The sequence below is a fragment of the Arabidopsis thaliana genome, chromosome 4 (assembly GCF_000001735.4).
Source record: "Arabidopsis thaliana chromosome 4, partial sequence".
Taxonomy (NCBI): domain Eukaryota; kingdom Viridiplantae; phylum Streptophyta; class Magnoliopsida; order Brassicales; family Brassicaceae; genus Arabidopsis; species Arabidopsis thaliana.
Window position 1 is genome coordinate 11,569,007 of NC_003075.7, and position 16,738 is coordinate 11,585,744.

General features: G+C 37.1%; 5 protein-coding genes and 1 long non-coding RNA gene across 10 annotated transcripts; 4 read left to right on the forward strand and 2 right to left on the reverse strand.

Annotated features, from left to right (window-relative positions):
• The first annotated feature begins 517 nt into the window (after positions 1-517).
• Positions 518-3,589, forward strand: TOM1 (tobamovirus multiplication 1). Its single transcript, NM_118299.4, has 11 exons — positions 518-1,076; positions 1,383-1,473; positions 1,575-1,627; positions 1,737-1,829; positions 1,921-1,992; positions 2,259-2,331; positions 2,451-2,496; positions 2,603-2,666; positions 2,774-2,827; positions 2,914-2,991; positions 3,065-3,589. Exons 1-11 carry the CDS (start codon positions 918-920, stop codon positions 3,155-3,157), a joined length of 876 nt encoding a protein of 291 aa, NP_567636.1. The 5' UTR covers positions 518-917; the 3' UTR covers positions 3,158-3,589.
• A 193-nt stretch (positions 3,590-3,782) lies between these two features.
• On the forward strand, positions 3,783-6,139 carry QQT2 (P-loop containing nucleoside triphosphate hydrolases superfamily protein). 2 transcript variants are annotated; one of them, NM_202857.2, is made up of 7 exons: positions 3,783-3,921; positions 4,243-4,312; positions 4,489-4,609; positions 4,709-4,935; positions 5,045-5,335; positions 5,423-5,628; positions 5,706-6,139. In NM_202857.2, exons 2-7 carry the CDS (start codon positions 4,283-4,285, stop codon positions 5,968-5,970), a joined length of 1,140 nt encoding a protein of 379 aa, NP_974586.1. In that variant the 5' UTR covers positions 3,783-3,921; positions 4,243-4,282; the 3' UTR covers positions 5,971-6,139. The 2 variants fall into 2 exon arrangements, with proteins under 2 accessions (NP_974586.1, NP_193911.1); NM_118300.3 differs by having other exon boundaries at positions 3,784-3,827.
• DER2.1 (DERLIN-2.1) lies at positions 6,090-8,248 on the reverse strand. Its single transcript, NM_118301.7, has 6 exons — positions 7,899-8,248; positions 7,558-7,657; positions 6,939-7,153; positions 6,758-6,841; positions 6,614-6,667; positions 6,090-6,521 (listed from the first exon to the last, which is right to left on the reverse strand). The coding sequence occupies exons 1-6, from the start codon at positions 7,995-7,997 to the stop codon at positions 6,339-6,341; spliced, it is 735 nt and encodes a 244-aa protein (NP_193912.3). The 5' UTR covers positions 7,998-8,248; the 3' UTR covers positions 6,090-6,338.
• Positions 8,019-8,248, forward strand: AT4G07030. The gene has a single exon (NR_142080.1). It is a non-coding gene; the product is annotated as an other RNA (long non-coding RNA).
• A 164-nt stretch (positions 8,249-8,412) lies between these two features.
• Positions 8,413-15,067, forward strand: AT4G21820 (binding / calmodulin binding protein). Of its 3 annotated transcripts, none has more exons than NM_001341516.1 (20): positions 8,413-9,259; positions 9,352-9,820; positions 9,907-9,992; positions 10,093-10,206; positions 10,303-10,491; positions 10,590-10,655; positions 10,841-10,894; positions 11,016-11,141; positions 11,262-11,378; positions 11,577-11,684; positions 11,789-11,921; positions 12,129-12,266; positions 12,486-12,662; positions 12,744-13,024; positions 13,322-13,499; positions 13,614-13,846; positions 13,947-14,136; positions 14,203-14,428; positions 14,511-14,666; positions 14,778-15,067. In NM_001341516.1, exons 1-20 carry the CDS (start codon positions 8,552-8,554, stop codon positions 14,863-14,865), a joined length of 3,837 nt encoding a protein of 1,278 aa, NP_001329537.1. In that variant the 5' UTR covers positions 8,413-8,551; the 3' UTR covers positions 14,866-15,067. The 3 variants fall into 3 exon arrangements, with proteins under 3 accessions (NP_001329537.1, NP_193913.4, NP_001329536.1); NM_001341517.1 differs by having other exon boundaries at positions 8,518-9,259; positions 12,468-12,662; positions 14,778-15,047; NM_118302.6 differs by lacking the exon at positions 11,016-11,141 and having other exon boundaries at positions 8,497-9,259; positions 11,586-11,684; positions 11,741-11,921; positions 12,468-12,662; positions 14,778-15,047.
• A 272-nt stretch (positions 15,068-15,339) lies between these two features.
• MSRB7 (methionine sulfoxide reductase B7) lies at positions 15,340-16,536 on the reverse strand. 2 transcript variants are annotated; one of them, NM_001084953.1, is made up of 4 exons: positions 16,345-16,385; positions 16,132-16,243; positions 15,876-16,032; positions 15,340-15,717 (listed from the first exon to the last, which is right to left on the reverse strand). In NM_001084953.1, the coding sequence occupies exons 2-4, from the start codon at positions 16,239-16,241 to the stop codon at positions 15,559-15,561; spliced, it is 426 nt and encodes a 141-aa protein (NP_001078422.1). In that variant the 5' UTR covers positions 16,242-16,243; positions 16,345-16,385; the 3' UTR covers positions 15,340-15,558. The 2 variants fall into 2 exon arrangements, with proteins under 2 accessions (NP_001078422.1, NP_567637.1); NM_118303.4 differs by having other exon boundaries at positions 16,132-16,536.
• Between the last annotated feature and the right edge of the window lie 202 nt (positions 16,537-16,738).

Sequence of the window (16,738 nt, forward strand, 5' to 3'; positions counted from 1 at the left end):
TTTGTATTCGTTTTTTTTTTGGTCACAATGACAATAATTCTACTATAAGAATATCGAAATATATATGGAGAATTCCTTAAAGATTAGATAGACCTACCAATTAAAAGCTGCTGGTACCACTAAGTTTTAGTTCGAACATTTGTATTAAACCCAACTCTACTCTTTTCGCATTTTCCATCTAGAATAACATCTAAAATATGTCTATAATATATTTTTATGGAAATAGATAAATAATTCATAATTATTATATGGTGACAAATCAAATTAAAAGACGTTTTGAAACTTCTTTTTTGACTAAACGAGCTCACAGTTCTCTTTCTCATCACATCTCTATCATTAGAAAAAAATATTGTTAATAATGTACATGTTTTTTTTTCTTTTTTTGGGGTCAAATTTGGATTCACTCAAAATAGTTAAAACATAGAATCCCATGTATCAAAAAAGAAAAAAATAACACCTAACCCTATAAATAAAAGATTTTATACAATAAAGATCTTATGTTTTTTTATCAGAGAAAAACATGTCTTGTTTTTATAATTCTGACTTCTTAGTAACAAATCATGCATATATGAAATTCAACAAATTTGAACCCAAAAATAGAGAGGTGAAATATTAAATGACCAAAACAAATGATAAAATAATTCAGAGGACGTGTGAGGGAACAAGCCAGAAGCTACACTATCGAAAAGATCGCATCAATCTCAACCGTTGGATCTTTCCTTCATCATCATCTCTCTCTCTCTCTTTCTCTTCCATCTGACCTGTGATGTGAGTTTGCAGATATTCAAACAACTCAATCCTCATTCCCTTTGTTTCGCCTCTCTGGATTTCGAAGAGCTGAGAGATTAGGGTTTCTCGATTTTCGAGATTAGAGTCTAATCCCCACCACCAGCATAGCTGATATCCTGGAGGAGAGAATGACGGATTCGGGTCTAATGATGCCGGCGGAGATTGCTGGAATTCTAACCACGGCGATTACGAGTTGGTGGGATGATGTTAATGAGTCAACTCAGTGGCAAGATGGGATCTTTTTCGCTCTTTGTGGTGCTTATGCTCTTGTTTCCGCCGTTGCTCTTGTATGGCTTTCAAATTTCTTCGTAATACATGAAATTTTTTGTTTGGGAGTGAAATTAGTTTTCTAAAAATGCTTGCTTTTAGGTTTATAGATCAATTTCTTAGCGTGTTTGACATATCTTTCCTCTTCTGTTTAACAAAAGAGGTGACCTTTGTTGTTGAGACATCGTTTTCTATCTAAATCATTGAGCTTTGAAATACTTACTCATTGTATAGTTTGATTGATTGTTTCTGTAGTTTATTTCTGGGTTTAGTTAGTTGTGTTGCAATTTCTGACCTTTTGTTTGAAATGGGATTATGATTGGTAGGTTCAACTGATAAGGATCCAAATGAGAGTGCCTGAGTATGGTTGGACTACTCAGAAGGTGTTTCATCTTATGAACTTTGTCGTCAATGGAGGTGATTATTGTGTGTTTCTATTGACCAATTGATAGGGTTTTTGTGTTTGTCAGCACCTTTGGGATTATGTTTTGTTGAATTTCTCTGTTGTGTGTGTGCAGTTCGTGCGGTTCTGTTTGGATTTCACATGCAAGTATTTCTTGTTCATCCCAAGGTGAGAGTGTTCTCAACTTAGTTCTGGTTTTTGCATGTTTGATTTGGAAATGGTGGATTTTGAAAGCTGCATCTTTTTAAGTATCTAATGTTTCTGTGAGGTAATGCAGGCTCTTTGCTGGGTACTATTGGATCTTCCTGGCCTTCTCTTTTTCTCGGCATACACGCTGCTTGTGCTGTTCTGGGCAGAGATATATCACCAGGTACCTAAAAAGAAATTTTTGATGTGTGTTGACTGTCTTTTAAACCTGCCAACAAGCTCTGAGTATATATTTTGTTGCCACTAATGAGCAGGCTAGAAGCTTACCTACAGATAAGCTGCGGATAACCTATATTTCTGTCAACGTGGCTGTATATTTGGCTCAGGTTCATATCTGATTTTTAGCTTCTTTTTTTTTTAATTCCCGTTTATGTTGTAGTTGCTGAGTTTCCTGAGATCCATTTATATACATCTTTTGCAATTATTGGTGTTTCGAAACTGTAGATTGTGCGTGTTTCCTACCTTGTCCTTCTTTCATTAACTCTGTAACCATTCTTTGCTACCAAGAATCTGTGTGACCTTAGTCACTAGACATTTTAGGTGAATCAAAAGATGTAGAATAAGTTTGACATGTATTTGATGTCTCTATCAGATTGGTATCTGGGCATACATCTGGGTACATGATAACAGCACTGTGGAGTTAGTTGGAAAGATATTTATCGCAGGTAGGTTCTTTGTCTGGTCAAGCAAGTTTGCTAAAACCTTTACTGCTTAATCTATAATATTCCCTCTCTTATCTAAAATCTATATTGACCTATTCTTTTGGTTAATCTTCTTCTTCTAGTTGTGTCTTTCATCGCCGCATTAGGCTTCTTGCTGTATGGAGGAAGGTCTGTGTTTTTGTTATTTTCATATGTCTCATCATCAAAATGTCTGCAAGTTCTTCATTGGCTTTACTGGGCCGTCTTTTCTTATGTGTTTTTTTTTATGCCATAGATTGTTTTTCATGCTAAGAAGGTTCCCTATCGAGTCAAAAGGAAGAAGGAAGAAACTCCACGAGGTACTTAGATTCATATATCTGTATGTGAATAATTTGTCTTATATAGTTCCATAAAACTTTGAACCCAAACATTTCTACCTTCAAATATTCGTCTCTTTTCATTGCAGGTTGGATCTGTGACAGCTATATGCTTCACCTGCTTCCTCATAAGATGCGTTGTGGTAAGCTCAAAATTAAATCTTTAGCTTCCGTCATTGTTTTAGTTATCCTGTGATGTGTTATTTAATGTATTCCATGCAAACATCAGGTGGCTGTATCAGCTTTTGACAAGGATTTAACACTTGATGTTCTTGATCATCCGGTTCTGAACTTAATCTACTATATGGTAAGTAACACTACATCTTCATTCTTTCTCTTTCTTATTCTCATTCATTAACTCGAAAAAAAAAAAACTACAGGTGGTAGAAGTACTTCCATCGGCACTAGTCCTCTTCATTCTCCGAAAGCTACCTCCAAAGAGAGTATCAGCTCAATACCATCCGATCCAGTAGAAACCTTTGTCACTGAACCATCTCACACGGTGAGTATGATGCTGTTTAAGAGAAGAGTAAAGATTAAAAAAAAAATTGGGGCAAAAAATGAAAGGTGAAGAAGAAATCGGTGTGGAATCTGCGTGAGTTTTTGGAATGCACGTTCATATAAATGATTTTACAGCTTTTAGTTGTTGTAGCCCGCCGTGACTTTTGGTTTGGTAGTTTATGTCTGTTAAAATTATAAATTGCTCTTCTGCTACTTTGAAAAATCTGGTCAGTAGTACAAGAGGTTTAACATTTGTTGCGTCGATGGTTGATTGTTATGTTATGTTTGGTAAAAAATAAACGAATGCTCTTCTCCAGTTTCCTTTATGCTTTTGTCAACTGTTACATCTTCTTCTCCTAATGATTTGTATATACTTAAGCTTTTCCATAAAACTAAGTCCCAGTGAAGAAAGAAACTACGTAAACCGAGAAAACCAAGCAAAAAGAGGGTTTACACAACATAAAATGATTAAATTGAGAATCATTTGCATTACCTCGGTATTACATGGGCTGGAAATAACTTATTGGGCCTTGGACCTGATTTTCCAAAAATGGTCGCTCACATTAATATTTATATGTGATTTTACAGTGACAACTCCACAAATCAGCCCTAACTCTGTTTTTGTTTTCTTCGACGACTGAGGTCTTTTCTCTCTCGCTCTCGTCTTCCTCTTGATTCTCTTCTTCTTTTCTGGAGTTTCGCTGCTTTTTTAGCCTGTAAAAATGACGAAAATTTTGTATGAATTTGTGTGCTGATATGCTCGAATCCACATGTTACGCTTGTGTTGAATAATCATATCATTTGGTTATCGAATCAATTCTAGTTCCAATTTACAAAAATCTATCAAACTCTTTACGTTTTCTGGAGTATGTTGAGCTTGAAACTAGTGACATAGATGAAACATTAAAAAAACATGGAATTGTTAAGTTTGTGAAAATTGGATTCGTCTTTGTGATTCTTTATTCTTTGTCTTTGCTGTGATATATAAAGATTTTGTATAGAACAACAATTTGGGAGATGGAGACACTGAAATTGCTGTATTTGGGATTATTGGCAGATAAAAGATTCATACAAGAAAAAAGCAAATTTCGCCACTGATGGATCCTATGGAGTCGTCTAGTGAACAGGTGATGAGTTCATCTCTGTCACTTTAATGGCTTTTACTATTGGTTTATCTGCTTATACAATCAAAATGATATCATGGTACTGTTTTAGATGGTGTTTATTAGCCTAAGTTACTGTAAAATAACAAATGAAAAAACCTCTGAAATGAAATTGTATTTGTTGTTTTTACTTTTAAAAGGACATTGTTGAAGAGAGTCAAAAGCTGGTTGACTCATTGGACAAGCTTCGTGTTAGTGCTGCGAGTTCATCTTCTAATTTCAAGAAGAAGCCTATCATTATTATCGTTGTTGGAATGGCAGGTAATAATATCATTTCTCACTAATGTTTTAAGTTTTGGTTTCCTGTGAAGGGATTTCATTAGTTTGATCATGTGAGATGTTTGTTTGTTATATGTGTAGGTAGTGGAAAAACTAGCTTTCTTCATCGCTTGGTCTGTCATACTTTTGATTCAAAGAGCCATGGTTATGTGGTGAACCTTGACCCTGCTGTTATGTCTCTACCATTTGGTGCCAACATCGATATAAGAGACACTGTCAAGTACAAGGAAGTTATGAAGCAGTATAATCTGGGTCCTAATGGTGGAATTCTCACTTCACTCAACTTGTTTGCTACTAAATTCGACGAGGTAAACATACCTCTGGAATTAGTCCAGATGATTACTGATTTCTTCTCACATTGTGTTAGTTCTCTCGGTTTTCATTGATTGATCTGTCTTTGTTTGCTACTTGTTTTAGGTTGTCTCTGTGATTGAGAAACGTGCAGACCAGCTTGATTATGTTCTTGTGGACACTCCTGGTCAGATTGAGATCTTTACATGGTCTGCTTCTGGGGCTATAATCACTGAAGCTTTCGCTTCAACCTTCCCCACTGTTGTCACCTATGTGGTTGATACTCCCCGTTCCTCAAGCCCAATCACTTTTATGAGCAACATGCTTTACGCTTGTAGTATTCTCTACAAGACTCGGTTGCCTCTTGTCTTGGCTTTCAACAAAACTGATGTCGCAGATCACAAGTTTGCTTTAGAGGTTAACTTTCTTTAATTGCCTACTTTATTATTATTGTGTTGTAATATCTTCTCTTTAATCCTTTGGTACTGATTTGGTTTTATGCAGTGGATGGAAGATTTCGAGGTCTTTCAAGCAGCGATTCAGTCTGATAACTCGTACACGGCGACCTTAGCTAACAGTCTCTCCCTTTCACTCTACGAGTTCTACCGTAACATAAGATCCGTTGGTGTTTCTGCAATCTCTGGTGCTGGAATGGATGGCTTCTTTAAAGCCATTGAAGCAAGTGCTGAGGAATACATGGAAACTTACAAGTAATGATGCATTCTTCTCTTCAATTCACCCTCTTTTGTCTGCAAGTTCTACGCTCATGATTTGTGTTTTACTTCAGGGCTGATCTTGACATGAGAAAGGCGGACAAGGAGCGGTTGGAAGAAGAAAGAAAGAAACATGAAATGGAAAAACTAAGAAAGGATATGGAGAGTTCTCAGGGAGGCACTGTGGTTTTAAACACTGGTTTGAAAGACAGAGATGCAACAGAGAAGATGATGCTAGAGGAGGATGATGAGGACTTTCAGGTTGAAGATGAAGAAGACAGTGATGATGCCATAGATGAGGATGATGAAGACGACGAGACGAAGCATTACTACCTATGAATTAAACTCAAAGACCAGGCTTATCAAGACGCTTGTACTGGTTTTGTTTGCGTCCTTCCCTTGTTGTCCCAGTTGTGTAGTTAAAACATAAGAATTGATTCTCTTTGTGAGACATTGTCTAATGATCTAATGACGAAACTATAAACTAGCACTTTTGAAGACTTTGTACACAATTTGAGTTCATATGCACAAGGAGGAAACACATTTGTATCGGACAAGAAAAGCAGACAGAAAACTAGGGAAAAAAATCAGAGCCAACACTATCTCACTTCCACATTATCCACAACTATAAAGGTCAAGAGTCAATAACATTATCTGAGTACACTTGAACTGTGCGTTGTGGCTGGTGTTTTGTGGAGGATCAAGATTCAGTCTTGGTGGATTTCATCAAAAGGCGCATGAGCAAATCTCACATCTTCTGGCCTTGCAATCACGACTGGCTCATCAGCAAATAGGGCCTTGAGGAAAGATGGAGTTTTCAAGGGACGTCGATCCGTCATTCGGGGATACACAAATGCCAAGAAGTAGTATGCGTGGCCCGCTATCATTCCCTATAAATTTGGATAAAGGTTACGGATAAGGATGATGATGCACAGAAAGGGAAGAAGATATATGTGAAAGCGAATTAGGAGAGATAGCGTACCAGAAAATCCCCCCATGCACTTGCACCAACAAGGATAGAGAATCCAAGAAGTACCTGTAATTTCAGAATTTGGTAAAAGAGGCGATTTAAAGCATCAAACTAGTTAGGGAACTTCCGTGAAGAGAATGCAAAAGTCCAACTAACCCATGGTAAATAAGCTGCTGTGAAAGTGAAGAGGCCAAGGAAACTCATGTGGATGTAAGGATTTTGTTTACTCCATACATAGACCTACAGAACATAGGAAAAGTGTTATAGATGGTCTTGAGATGAATTCAAAATCATTTGAGTATTCGTAAAAATAGCGGTATTGAGAAATAGAATTTACCATCATGAAAGTCAATGAATTGCTGAGGAAGATGATTTTGGAGAATGAAACAGACAAATAAGGTATCATTCCGCCAATGAGAACAATACCAGTTAGAACAGTTGCCCCGAATAAGAGCATGTAAAGGAAATCCGCGGTCTTTCCCCTGAAGGAGTTTTCTTCGAGCAGTTTGCAGTATCGAGCTAGAAAAAACATATGGAACAAAAAGTCCAAATCTGCAAAAGATTGATAACAAGAACAAGTCAGCTTCTAATTAACAATCACAAAGAAAATAAATCCTTACAGGGAGCATAGTACTAGAGATGTCAAGGAGCAATGGAGCATATCACAAAAAATGAATCTTCAAAAACTTAAAAGCCCATCAACAAGTTGTAGCTAGACCTTATCCGTAGCTAGAAACATAACTATGACACTTCTAAGCACTAAATTATTCAGACAAAACTAGGAATTATTCATCACTTATGTGAGTTTATTAGCAATCATGATCATTCCTAGTAATCTAAGGAAGACTATATCATATGAAAAACAGCACAACAATAGTCCAAGATGAGAAAGATATGAACATTTCTCAGAATACTAATAATATATAACCAACACAAAGAGCTGAAGATAATTTTACCCATCTTTCGGAAATAAAGGAAATTTGTGACAAGACGCCAGAACTGGTATTGCTTCACCACAAGGGTAGGATTTAGGTAGAGATTATAAGGAGATATAATCTGCAAAACAAAAAAATGTTCCACAAAATGTTACATCATAAGCCATAACACCACAACACTTAGCTCTAAACTTAACCATTCGTTAGCCACCCCAATTCCAATAAAGAGTTACCTTTTACATCAAAAAAACAAAACCATCCACATACATAACAGAAACACAAAGATTCAATTTTTCAAGGAAAAACTAATCAGATCAATCAGAGCAAAGCTAAAGGCTTTCATGAGTCAGAGAACTTCAAACCTCGAGCGAACACCCGACGGTGGTGACTACAGCCGCCGTGAGATACGACCGGGTTATAATCGGCATCTGCTTGTACCACTCTTCTACGGCTTGAGCCATAATTCCCTCACAATCACAATCACAATCACAATCACAATCACAATCGATTCAGTTTCAATCACCGAGCAAGTGACCGAGAAGCTTTACCAAATCCAAAACCAAAAACACCCAAATCGAATCTGTAGAAGCTTCTACGTTGAAATGAATTTGGGATTTAAATCAGCTTCTTCTACGTTAAAGCTTTGAATTAACGAAAGCGACTGGTTAAAGGTTCGCTCTTTTTTTTCGCATGTTTATCTGTTGTGACAGTAGCTCAACGAATAAGAAAGCGCGTGTTTTACACGAACCAATTATAATAAGCATCTGACGCCAGCGTTTCTTTGCAGTGAAAAAAAATCTTAAAAACGTCTCGGCGTTTTCAGCTTACTAAAACGTCACGATGTTCATATCGAATAAAGTAAAGCGGCGAGATTTGCAACCTTATTTCTGGAACCGTTAGAATATCAATAAACTCCTTTTAGTGTTCACTCCTTTTAGTGTCACTCCTTTTAGTGTTTACTGTCTTTCGAATTTTGAATTTGAACAAACGACTCTTTCTCTCTAACAAATCTCCGATGGATGAAAACGAACCGCCGTGCGCTTCACCGGCGCCGCCACGTAATCCGGCGTCATCGTTACTCAGTGACATATCCAATTTCAAAACGCCGCGGCGTACTTCCGTTGTGAATTCGAATATTAGTAAATCTCCGTATCCGCATTTCTTCACTGCATCAAAGCAAACCCCAAAATCTTCGTCTTCTAATTTCCGTCGTCCTTCAATGGTTCATTCTTATGCATCTCGGTCTAAGGTATCAACATCGTCGAGGCGGCTCAAAGCATTTGAACTTCAGCAATCTCAATCTTCACGCAAGGCTGAGTTGACGAAAGAGAAGAATCTTAGATCTCTTGCTAAATCACTTACTGTGTGGCTCAATTTCTTGTTTGAAAACCCGGAAAATTGCGGTTGCGATCCGTTCGAGAACGAGTCTGGTGTTGGGAATTTAGGTAAGGGGAAGAGAGATAGTGGTGAGGCTTTAGGAAATAGTAAATCTGTTGGAGTTGATACAATGTGGAGAAGCCCTAAAAGGTTGAGGAATTTAGGTTGGTGTGGTGAGAAAAAACGTTCAGAGATTGACTCTTCCTTGACTGGTTCTAAGTATTCTACGTTGAGAGAATCTTTAAGAGATGTGTGTAGTTTAGATGATTTGAAGCAAAGAATGCAATTTCACTTGAGTTTGGGAAGTTGCAAGGAGATTTTTGATGTGATGACTCGTGTTTCAAAGGTAAACATATCTCCATGTGTATCAAAATAGTGTCTTTTATACTGTTTGTTGGCTAATTTTAAGTTTTTTTTGTCAAATTGTTCTTGTTTCAGAATATAGATGAAGGGAGGATAAAAATGAAACCACAATGCCCTCTTGTAACTGATTTTGGAATGAAGGAGAAGGCCATCAAGGCACTGATGAGCTATAACCAAGTTTGGCTTCGTTTAGGGTTATATATCATCTTTGGTGGTGATTCCTTTTTGTCTGATAGTGAAGTTAACTCAGATCAAGAAATGGCGTTCTTGAAGATGGTAATTAGTAAGCAGTTCTTTTCCCACGATGGCCTTGCTAGATCTTATGTTTATAACAAGATGGTTGAGGGTTTATACAGACCAGGGTACTATGAAGCTCTTGGAAATGTGATTTTGAAGAGGATTCTGTTGCTGGTTCTTGTAATTGATAGAGCCAAATCTCAAAGCTGCCTTTCGCTCAAGTATGGGATTGATGGGATAGATGGTGGCTCACCCCTCATGTTCTCAGAGAAATCTAGTATAAAGTCTAGCCACCAACTTATATGTGGTACTTTCTTAGATTTTGCTGTTTAGTTTGTCGCTTTTTTCATGTTTACTGCGGCTAATTTTCCATTTTTTTGGCTTTGAACATAGAATTATTGTCCTCTGATGTAATGCATGGAGAAGGGAATCTCCTAGCGCATCTAGTGATTATAGGATACAAAATACCTTATCAGCAGGTGATTTTTAGTTAAGAGTCAATGCAATGTCTTATATGAGATCTCGATTGCTAAGTGTATGATGTTTCGCTAACTTCAATAACTGGAATGGCTCTTGCAGTCTCCTTTAGTTGAATACAACTTTAGAGTGAGAGAGTTGTTTGCTGACCTCCAAGATGGCGTGCGGCTCTGCAGAGCTATTCAACTACTACTTCATGATCCGTCCATTCTCACGGTCTGTTTTACTCTTTATATTGATTTTTAAGCAAGAACTTCCAGTTTGTCTTATTGAGGGAGTGAGTTTGATCTTATGAGGGTTCTTATCAAACAGAAAATGGTAGTTCCATCCGACAATCGAAAGAAGAACTTGGCCAATTGTAGAATTGCACTTCAATATCTTAAGGATGCTGGTGTTTCGTTAAAAGATGACGAAGGAATGATGATAACTGGGGAAGATGTTGCAGATGGTGACAGAGAGCTCACTATTTCACTACTATGGAACATTTTTGTACATTTGCAGGTGAGTGTTTCTTCTTTTTCTTTGTCCATTTTTTTTGGTGGATTGCTGCAAGTGTCGTCGGATTTTCATTGGTTATGTATACTCTTTGAACTGGGCAGCTGCCTCTTCTGATTAATGGGAGACTCTTGACAGAGGAAATCTACAAAGTCCAGGGAGTGGAACAGGTAAGGCTAAGGCTCGCTTAATTTCCTTGGTTCCAATAATTCATTCCAATTTCTAGCCATTGTTAGTTATTTGAATCTATATGTAGTTTCTACTAAAAGACTGTCAATCAGATCTTTAATGGTGACACTTCTCTAGTTACACTAATTTTTCTCTCAATAAGTCTTTTTTTTGGGTTTCTTTACAGAATAATCAAATTACCATGTCTACTCCTCTGGAAATGCTCTTGAACTGGATCCAGGTAGCTTCTTAATTCTTATATCAGCGTATTCATATTACTTTCCTTACTATGAGTTGTGGGTGCTTTCTTTGCCTATGTTATATATGTCTAACCGTGTACAATACTTGCAATCTTCACTAAGTCAATTACCAGGAAGAATGACTTCAAGTTAGAAAGCTTTGCATCATTGGTGGATGGAAAGGGGATATGGTTCTTGCTTGACTACTATTTTCGTCAAGAAGTTTGCTGTCGATGTCTACACAGAGAGGTATGAAATGTTCTTAACTCGAAATCAGGTTAAATGCATTGAAGTTTACCTAGGCCATTTCTCTTCACGTATCTTATGACACAGGCTGGCTATATTTTCTGAATAAATGTTTATATCCAGGATCCTGGTGGTCAAGAAGGCCCTCAATCAGTAATGTCCAATACCGATTACCATGATGCAGTTCAAAATTTTATTCTGTCGCAAAAGTTGACAGCACTTTTGGGAAGCTTTCCTGAGGTACTAATTTCAGCCAGTGAATGTCTAGTTATTCTTAAGTTTAGAAAGAAAAAGATTACTAAAGATACGAAGATTGAATTACTGAGGGGCCCTTTGTTTCTTTACAATAGATGATTTTCTTCAATAGGCTAACATATTCTGTATGTATGGTCACGTTAGTGCTATCAGTTTCCTGACAAATCTTGTTGATTTATATAGGTCCTACAGATTGGTGACTTACTGGAACATAATGCAGTAGTTAGCAACCAAAGTGTGATTATACTGTTGGCTTTCCTATCATCAAAGCTGATCGTCAAGGAGAATTTGGTATTCCTTTCTTACCAACAAAATATGGCTTCCTTGATTAGTTTTCTGGATGGAAGTTAGATTTTACATTGGCAGGTTATCTTACAAATTCCGTCTTTTCTCAGGAGCAACTGAATTTTCATAAGTTGCTGTGCTCTAGCTGTCAAGTTCAGGAGAAGAGATATTCGCGCATCAGAATCAGTTGCAGCAGCTCTGAAGCAGTTACAATCGAGGAACCAGACAGAGAAAATGGAGAAGGTTATCTTTCTTAATTTCCCTAGAGTATATGATCTTAGAAATGAGGAACTGGATCTTTTTATTTAGATGCCTGATAGTCTATAAGTGGTTTCTCACCCTAGTTTCTTATAGAGTCTACAGATTCTTACAATTGGTTGAATGAAGCAAGCATGCTTGGTATACTCTAAATACATGGTATTGATTGTCAAAAGTAAATTCTACTTGTAGATGCTACTAAAAGGTTCCAGGCAATCAAAGCCTGGTGGCAGGACATGGCCAACCAAAATCAAATTTCTGTTGGAAAAGCTAATAGCCATACTCTGCAAGGCTCCTTGTCTAGAAAATGCACCACGGATTCCCAACGAGGTAATTCAAGTTCCATATCTACCCTTCTCAAGTTTTACATCATAAGCTTGTTTTCGATACCCATCACCTTTTCATGATCTGACTCTTATAGATGTCACTTGATTGTATTACTGTATTTTGATTCGGTGATTATTTATCTACTTTTTGGTACTTGGTAGATAGAGTATTGAATATCAAACTCTATCCATTATTTGATTTCAGCATACCTCTTACTTGCAGAAATTGCAGCAGTGATCATACAATCGAATATTAGGGGACTTCATGCACGCCGCAAGTTTAGAAATAAGATGAGAGCAATCTGCTTCTTACAAGCTGCTGTTCGGACATGGTTATCAGTGAAAAATATACAAGTTGTTGAGAAATTCAATGTTGAGGAAGTTACTTTACATTTATCTGGTAATTATTTGTTCGTGCATATTCATTGCCATTGACAGATCAAAAAGTTGCTCTCTAATGAAAGTTTTGTTATTTCTGCAGAAAGATCGGCCAACTTAAAACCTGTAGCTAGATATGTCAAGTTCATTGTTGATCGAAGTCGTTTCATCAAGTTGAGGAAATCTGTTTCCGTCATTCAGAAAGCTGTAAGGAGACATCAGAGCAACCTTCATCATGAGCTGAAAGCAGCACTCAGAATTCAACTAGCTTGGAGGAGTTATAAAGAAAAAGTTATCTCTTCTATCACCATCCAATCTTATGTTCGTGGATGGATCACACGCAGAATGAATCGGACATACAAGTTTTCTTCCATACTTATTCAAGTAAGTTTATTAAGGTCGTCCGATGTTTTGCTTATGGTACTGTCCATTATTCAGTCTCTATAAAAAAAAAGGTTGTAGCTCTTTTGTTACCTGCTGTGCTTGTCCCAATTTGTTTTAATTTCCTCTTTGTCACTTCTTTTTGTCTCCCATTTTCTTGTCTCATTAGCCTTTCTTTTCGATTGAGGTGTCCCTTGGTTTTAAAATATTCTTACATAAAACCAGAGCAAGAATCTGTATCGCTCATTGCTTCATTTGTGCTCTACTCCTGCTTTATTAACTTCCTGCATCTAACTGTAGAGATACTGCCGTGGTTGGTTGGCGAGAAGGAAGTTTTGTCTTCAGAGAGAAGCAACGATAAGCATTCAGAGTGCTATCCGAAAATTTAACTGCATGATGTCATTTCATCGTTGCAAGCATGCAGCCACACAGGTTCAACGGCTTGTTAGGGGACAAATTGTTCGAAGCAGGCTTCAAGGTGATTAAGCTATTTCTTCAGTATCTTGCTTTTAGCTGATTGCATATAATTGTTTCTGGCTGGGATTATGCTTTCTTCAGCATACTAATGGTTACTCAAATTGAAATATCGTAGGAGCTTCTACTCTCTATTCAAAACTTGACGAAGGCGTTTCAAGACTTCCACAACACAGCTTTGGGATGACAAAAATGCTACATTCCGTCATTAAAGTGCAGCGTTGGTGGAGAGAATTTCTCCATTCAAAGAATATGAGAATAAAATCAGCAGTCTTAATACAGAGTCATATTCGAGGTTTATTTGCCAGACGAAAAACTTCTGTGGAAAGACATAACATTGTCATGATTCAAGTAAGATATGACCAAAGCTACTTTTATCTTTTGTCCTGCACTTTCAGTAATATTCTTTAACTAACAGTTTCAAGTTTCATTTTACCCTTATATATCTCAGTCACACTGGAGAGGTTATCTCACACGCAAAGCATCAAAGGCTCAAGTTCTGGATCTGAGAGTACGAATGCAAACTTCTGCAGCAAACATAGATGACAAGAAACGGTTGATAAACAAGCTTCTTTCTGCGCTTTCGGAACTACTGAGCATGAAAAACGTCCACAACATTCTTCACATTTGTGAAACTTTGGGTGAGTTTCTCAGCTTCCGTTATTTACAGAACCATGTGAACAACCCATAACATGTTTCCTCTACAGAATCGGCAACCAAATACTCTGACAAATGCTGTGAAGAGCTTGTGGCAGCTGGAGCTATAGAAAAGTTGCTAACATTGATCCGGTCTGCAAGCAGAAGCATCCCTGATCAACAAGTTTCAAAACATGCACTATCAACTTTGGGACATCTTGCTCGTTATCCACAAATGGCAGATGAGCTAATCAACACGAAAGGTTCCATTCAGACAATCTTCTGGGAACTACTCAGGTCTTCATTTAGTTCTCAAGTCTTCTTTTTAAGTTTTAAGTTTCATAATTTCTCATTCTTGCGTTGTTTTTCTCGTTTTCAGGAACAAAGAAGAAGCATATTTCATTGCATCAGATGTTCTGAAGAAAATATGCAGTAGCCATAAAGGCGTAGAAGCAGTTCGAAAGCTTCCTGCACTGGTAAAACGGTTACACGTCTTAGTTGAGGAGCTAACTCGTAAGGCAAACATCGAGAAACGGTTAGTTTTTCTTCTTTCCCGTTTTCTTGTCTAGAAACTTTGGGTCAGATCCAGATAAGGAAAGTATGAATCAAACATGTTCTAATCTAAAGATATTGTGTATGATTTCAGGAACGTTAAGGGACAGACTGGAAAAGAAAAGAGTGAGAGAAGATTAAAAGAAGCTATTGAGCTTGTTAAGCTTATAACCAGAAGATGATTTATGCCCTGTTTGTTTGATCATTTGCTAATTCATCTAAATGCATCATTTGGATGGAGCTTTGTTAGTTTGATCATTTCAATGGATCATTCACATTCTCATATATATATAAATGACTAAAATGCCCTCTGTTAAGTAACAAATAATCAATAGCTACATTCTCATATTAATCAAAGTAGAGTCTTAAAAAGAGAGTTGTTTTAAATATGTTAACAACTAGTCTGTTCACATGGCTCTGTACAGACTATAATCAGTGTATGTTACAAAACATCAACTAGACCTTTTAACTTAAATAGTTACAAAGATAAGGATTCATGAGGAGCACTATGAACCACAAAATTCAGTATTTGGCTTTCTATTCCTCAAGTTAAGCGGATAACTCGTGGCCAAATAGCAACAAAACGGGAAGGAAAATTTATGTCATAATTTTCCGCCTTTCTTAGTTTATGTCTATTGTCACGTTAGCTTCGAATTGACAAAAAAGTATAGTATATCCAAAGTTTATTAAAATATATATTACAGAGAGTACATCGAACGAAGTGGAATCAATATCATTTATTGGAAAGTAGAGAAAAACACACACATAGGAATCATAATATTACATGAGTATGGGAAAGAAACCTAGCAAGCTCACACAGATCATAGAATAGATTCTTGATTTCATGAGATAAAGTGGTCCGATCAATGATATGATTATTGGGAGGAACCAGCAGAAGAGAATTTGAGAGAGACACTGTTAACGCAGTGACGTTGATCGGTTGGAGTAGAGTAACCTTCGCCTTTGAAAACATGGCCTAAATGTCCATCACACACTGCACATGTTATCTCCATTCTTCTTCCACCTGCTTCTGGCTATATACATTTAAAAACATCAAATTAGTTATTGTAATTACAATCCTTAAATGGGTTTGCCGGTTTGGCTAAAATAGTCAATGTTATAGTCAATGAGTTTCACGAATATGGATGCTCGAAATATGTTATTTGCTAGAGAGAAAGAGTGAACGAATTACAGTTTGTTTAATAGCACCGGGGATGGCGTCGAAGAACGCAGGCCAACCGCAACCGGAGTCGAACTTAGTGGTCGATTTATAAAGAGCAGTTCCACAACCAGCACAACTATAAGTCCCTTCCTCGAACTTCTTTGTAAACTCTCCTTTGCCTCGTTTACTAAATCACCAAATTAACCATTAACAACATGTTCAGGTAAACTTCTTGCTGCTCAAGTAAACAGAAAAATAAAAATAAAAACCCTAGAGGACTTCTTACTCTGTGCCTTTTAGTCTGAGAACCCTAAACTGCTCAGGAGACAGAACCGCACGCCACTCCTCGTCTTGTTTCTGGAAAGATCCAGTTGCTGGAACTGCTGCCGCGGTCATTGCTGCCATGACGGGAATAGGATTTGTTTATCTAATGATGCTTGAGAGGTCGAAGAGGAAGAAATTAGTTTTTCTTAGCAAAAAAAAGAAATTAGCTTTTGACCTTTTGTTTGAAGTTTTGTACTAAAGACCTGGTTTAATGGTGATTCAAAGTGAAAATGGGTCGGGGTATAAATAGGCTTAGAGAAGAGTATTTCTTAAAGAACTGATGAGAATCTTCCAAAGAAACTATACTAAACAAATAACAATAATACAAATAATTTAGGTAACAGCTCATTTACGCAATAGATCTAGATCTAAAATAATTAACATGCAGCAAGGAGAGAGAGAGAGGGAGATATTAAAATCGAGGTTGTGCATGTCAGCATGTAGACTTTTGACTGTGTTTAATATTCATTTGATCACGTTGCGAATACATTGTTTTCCATTTTATTGTATTATTGGTCACGTTTTTTTCCCTCTTAAATATCGGGCTCCTTGATCAAAAGCCTTTCGTT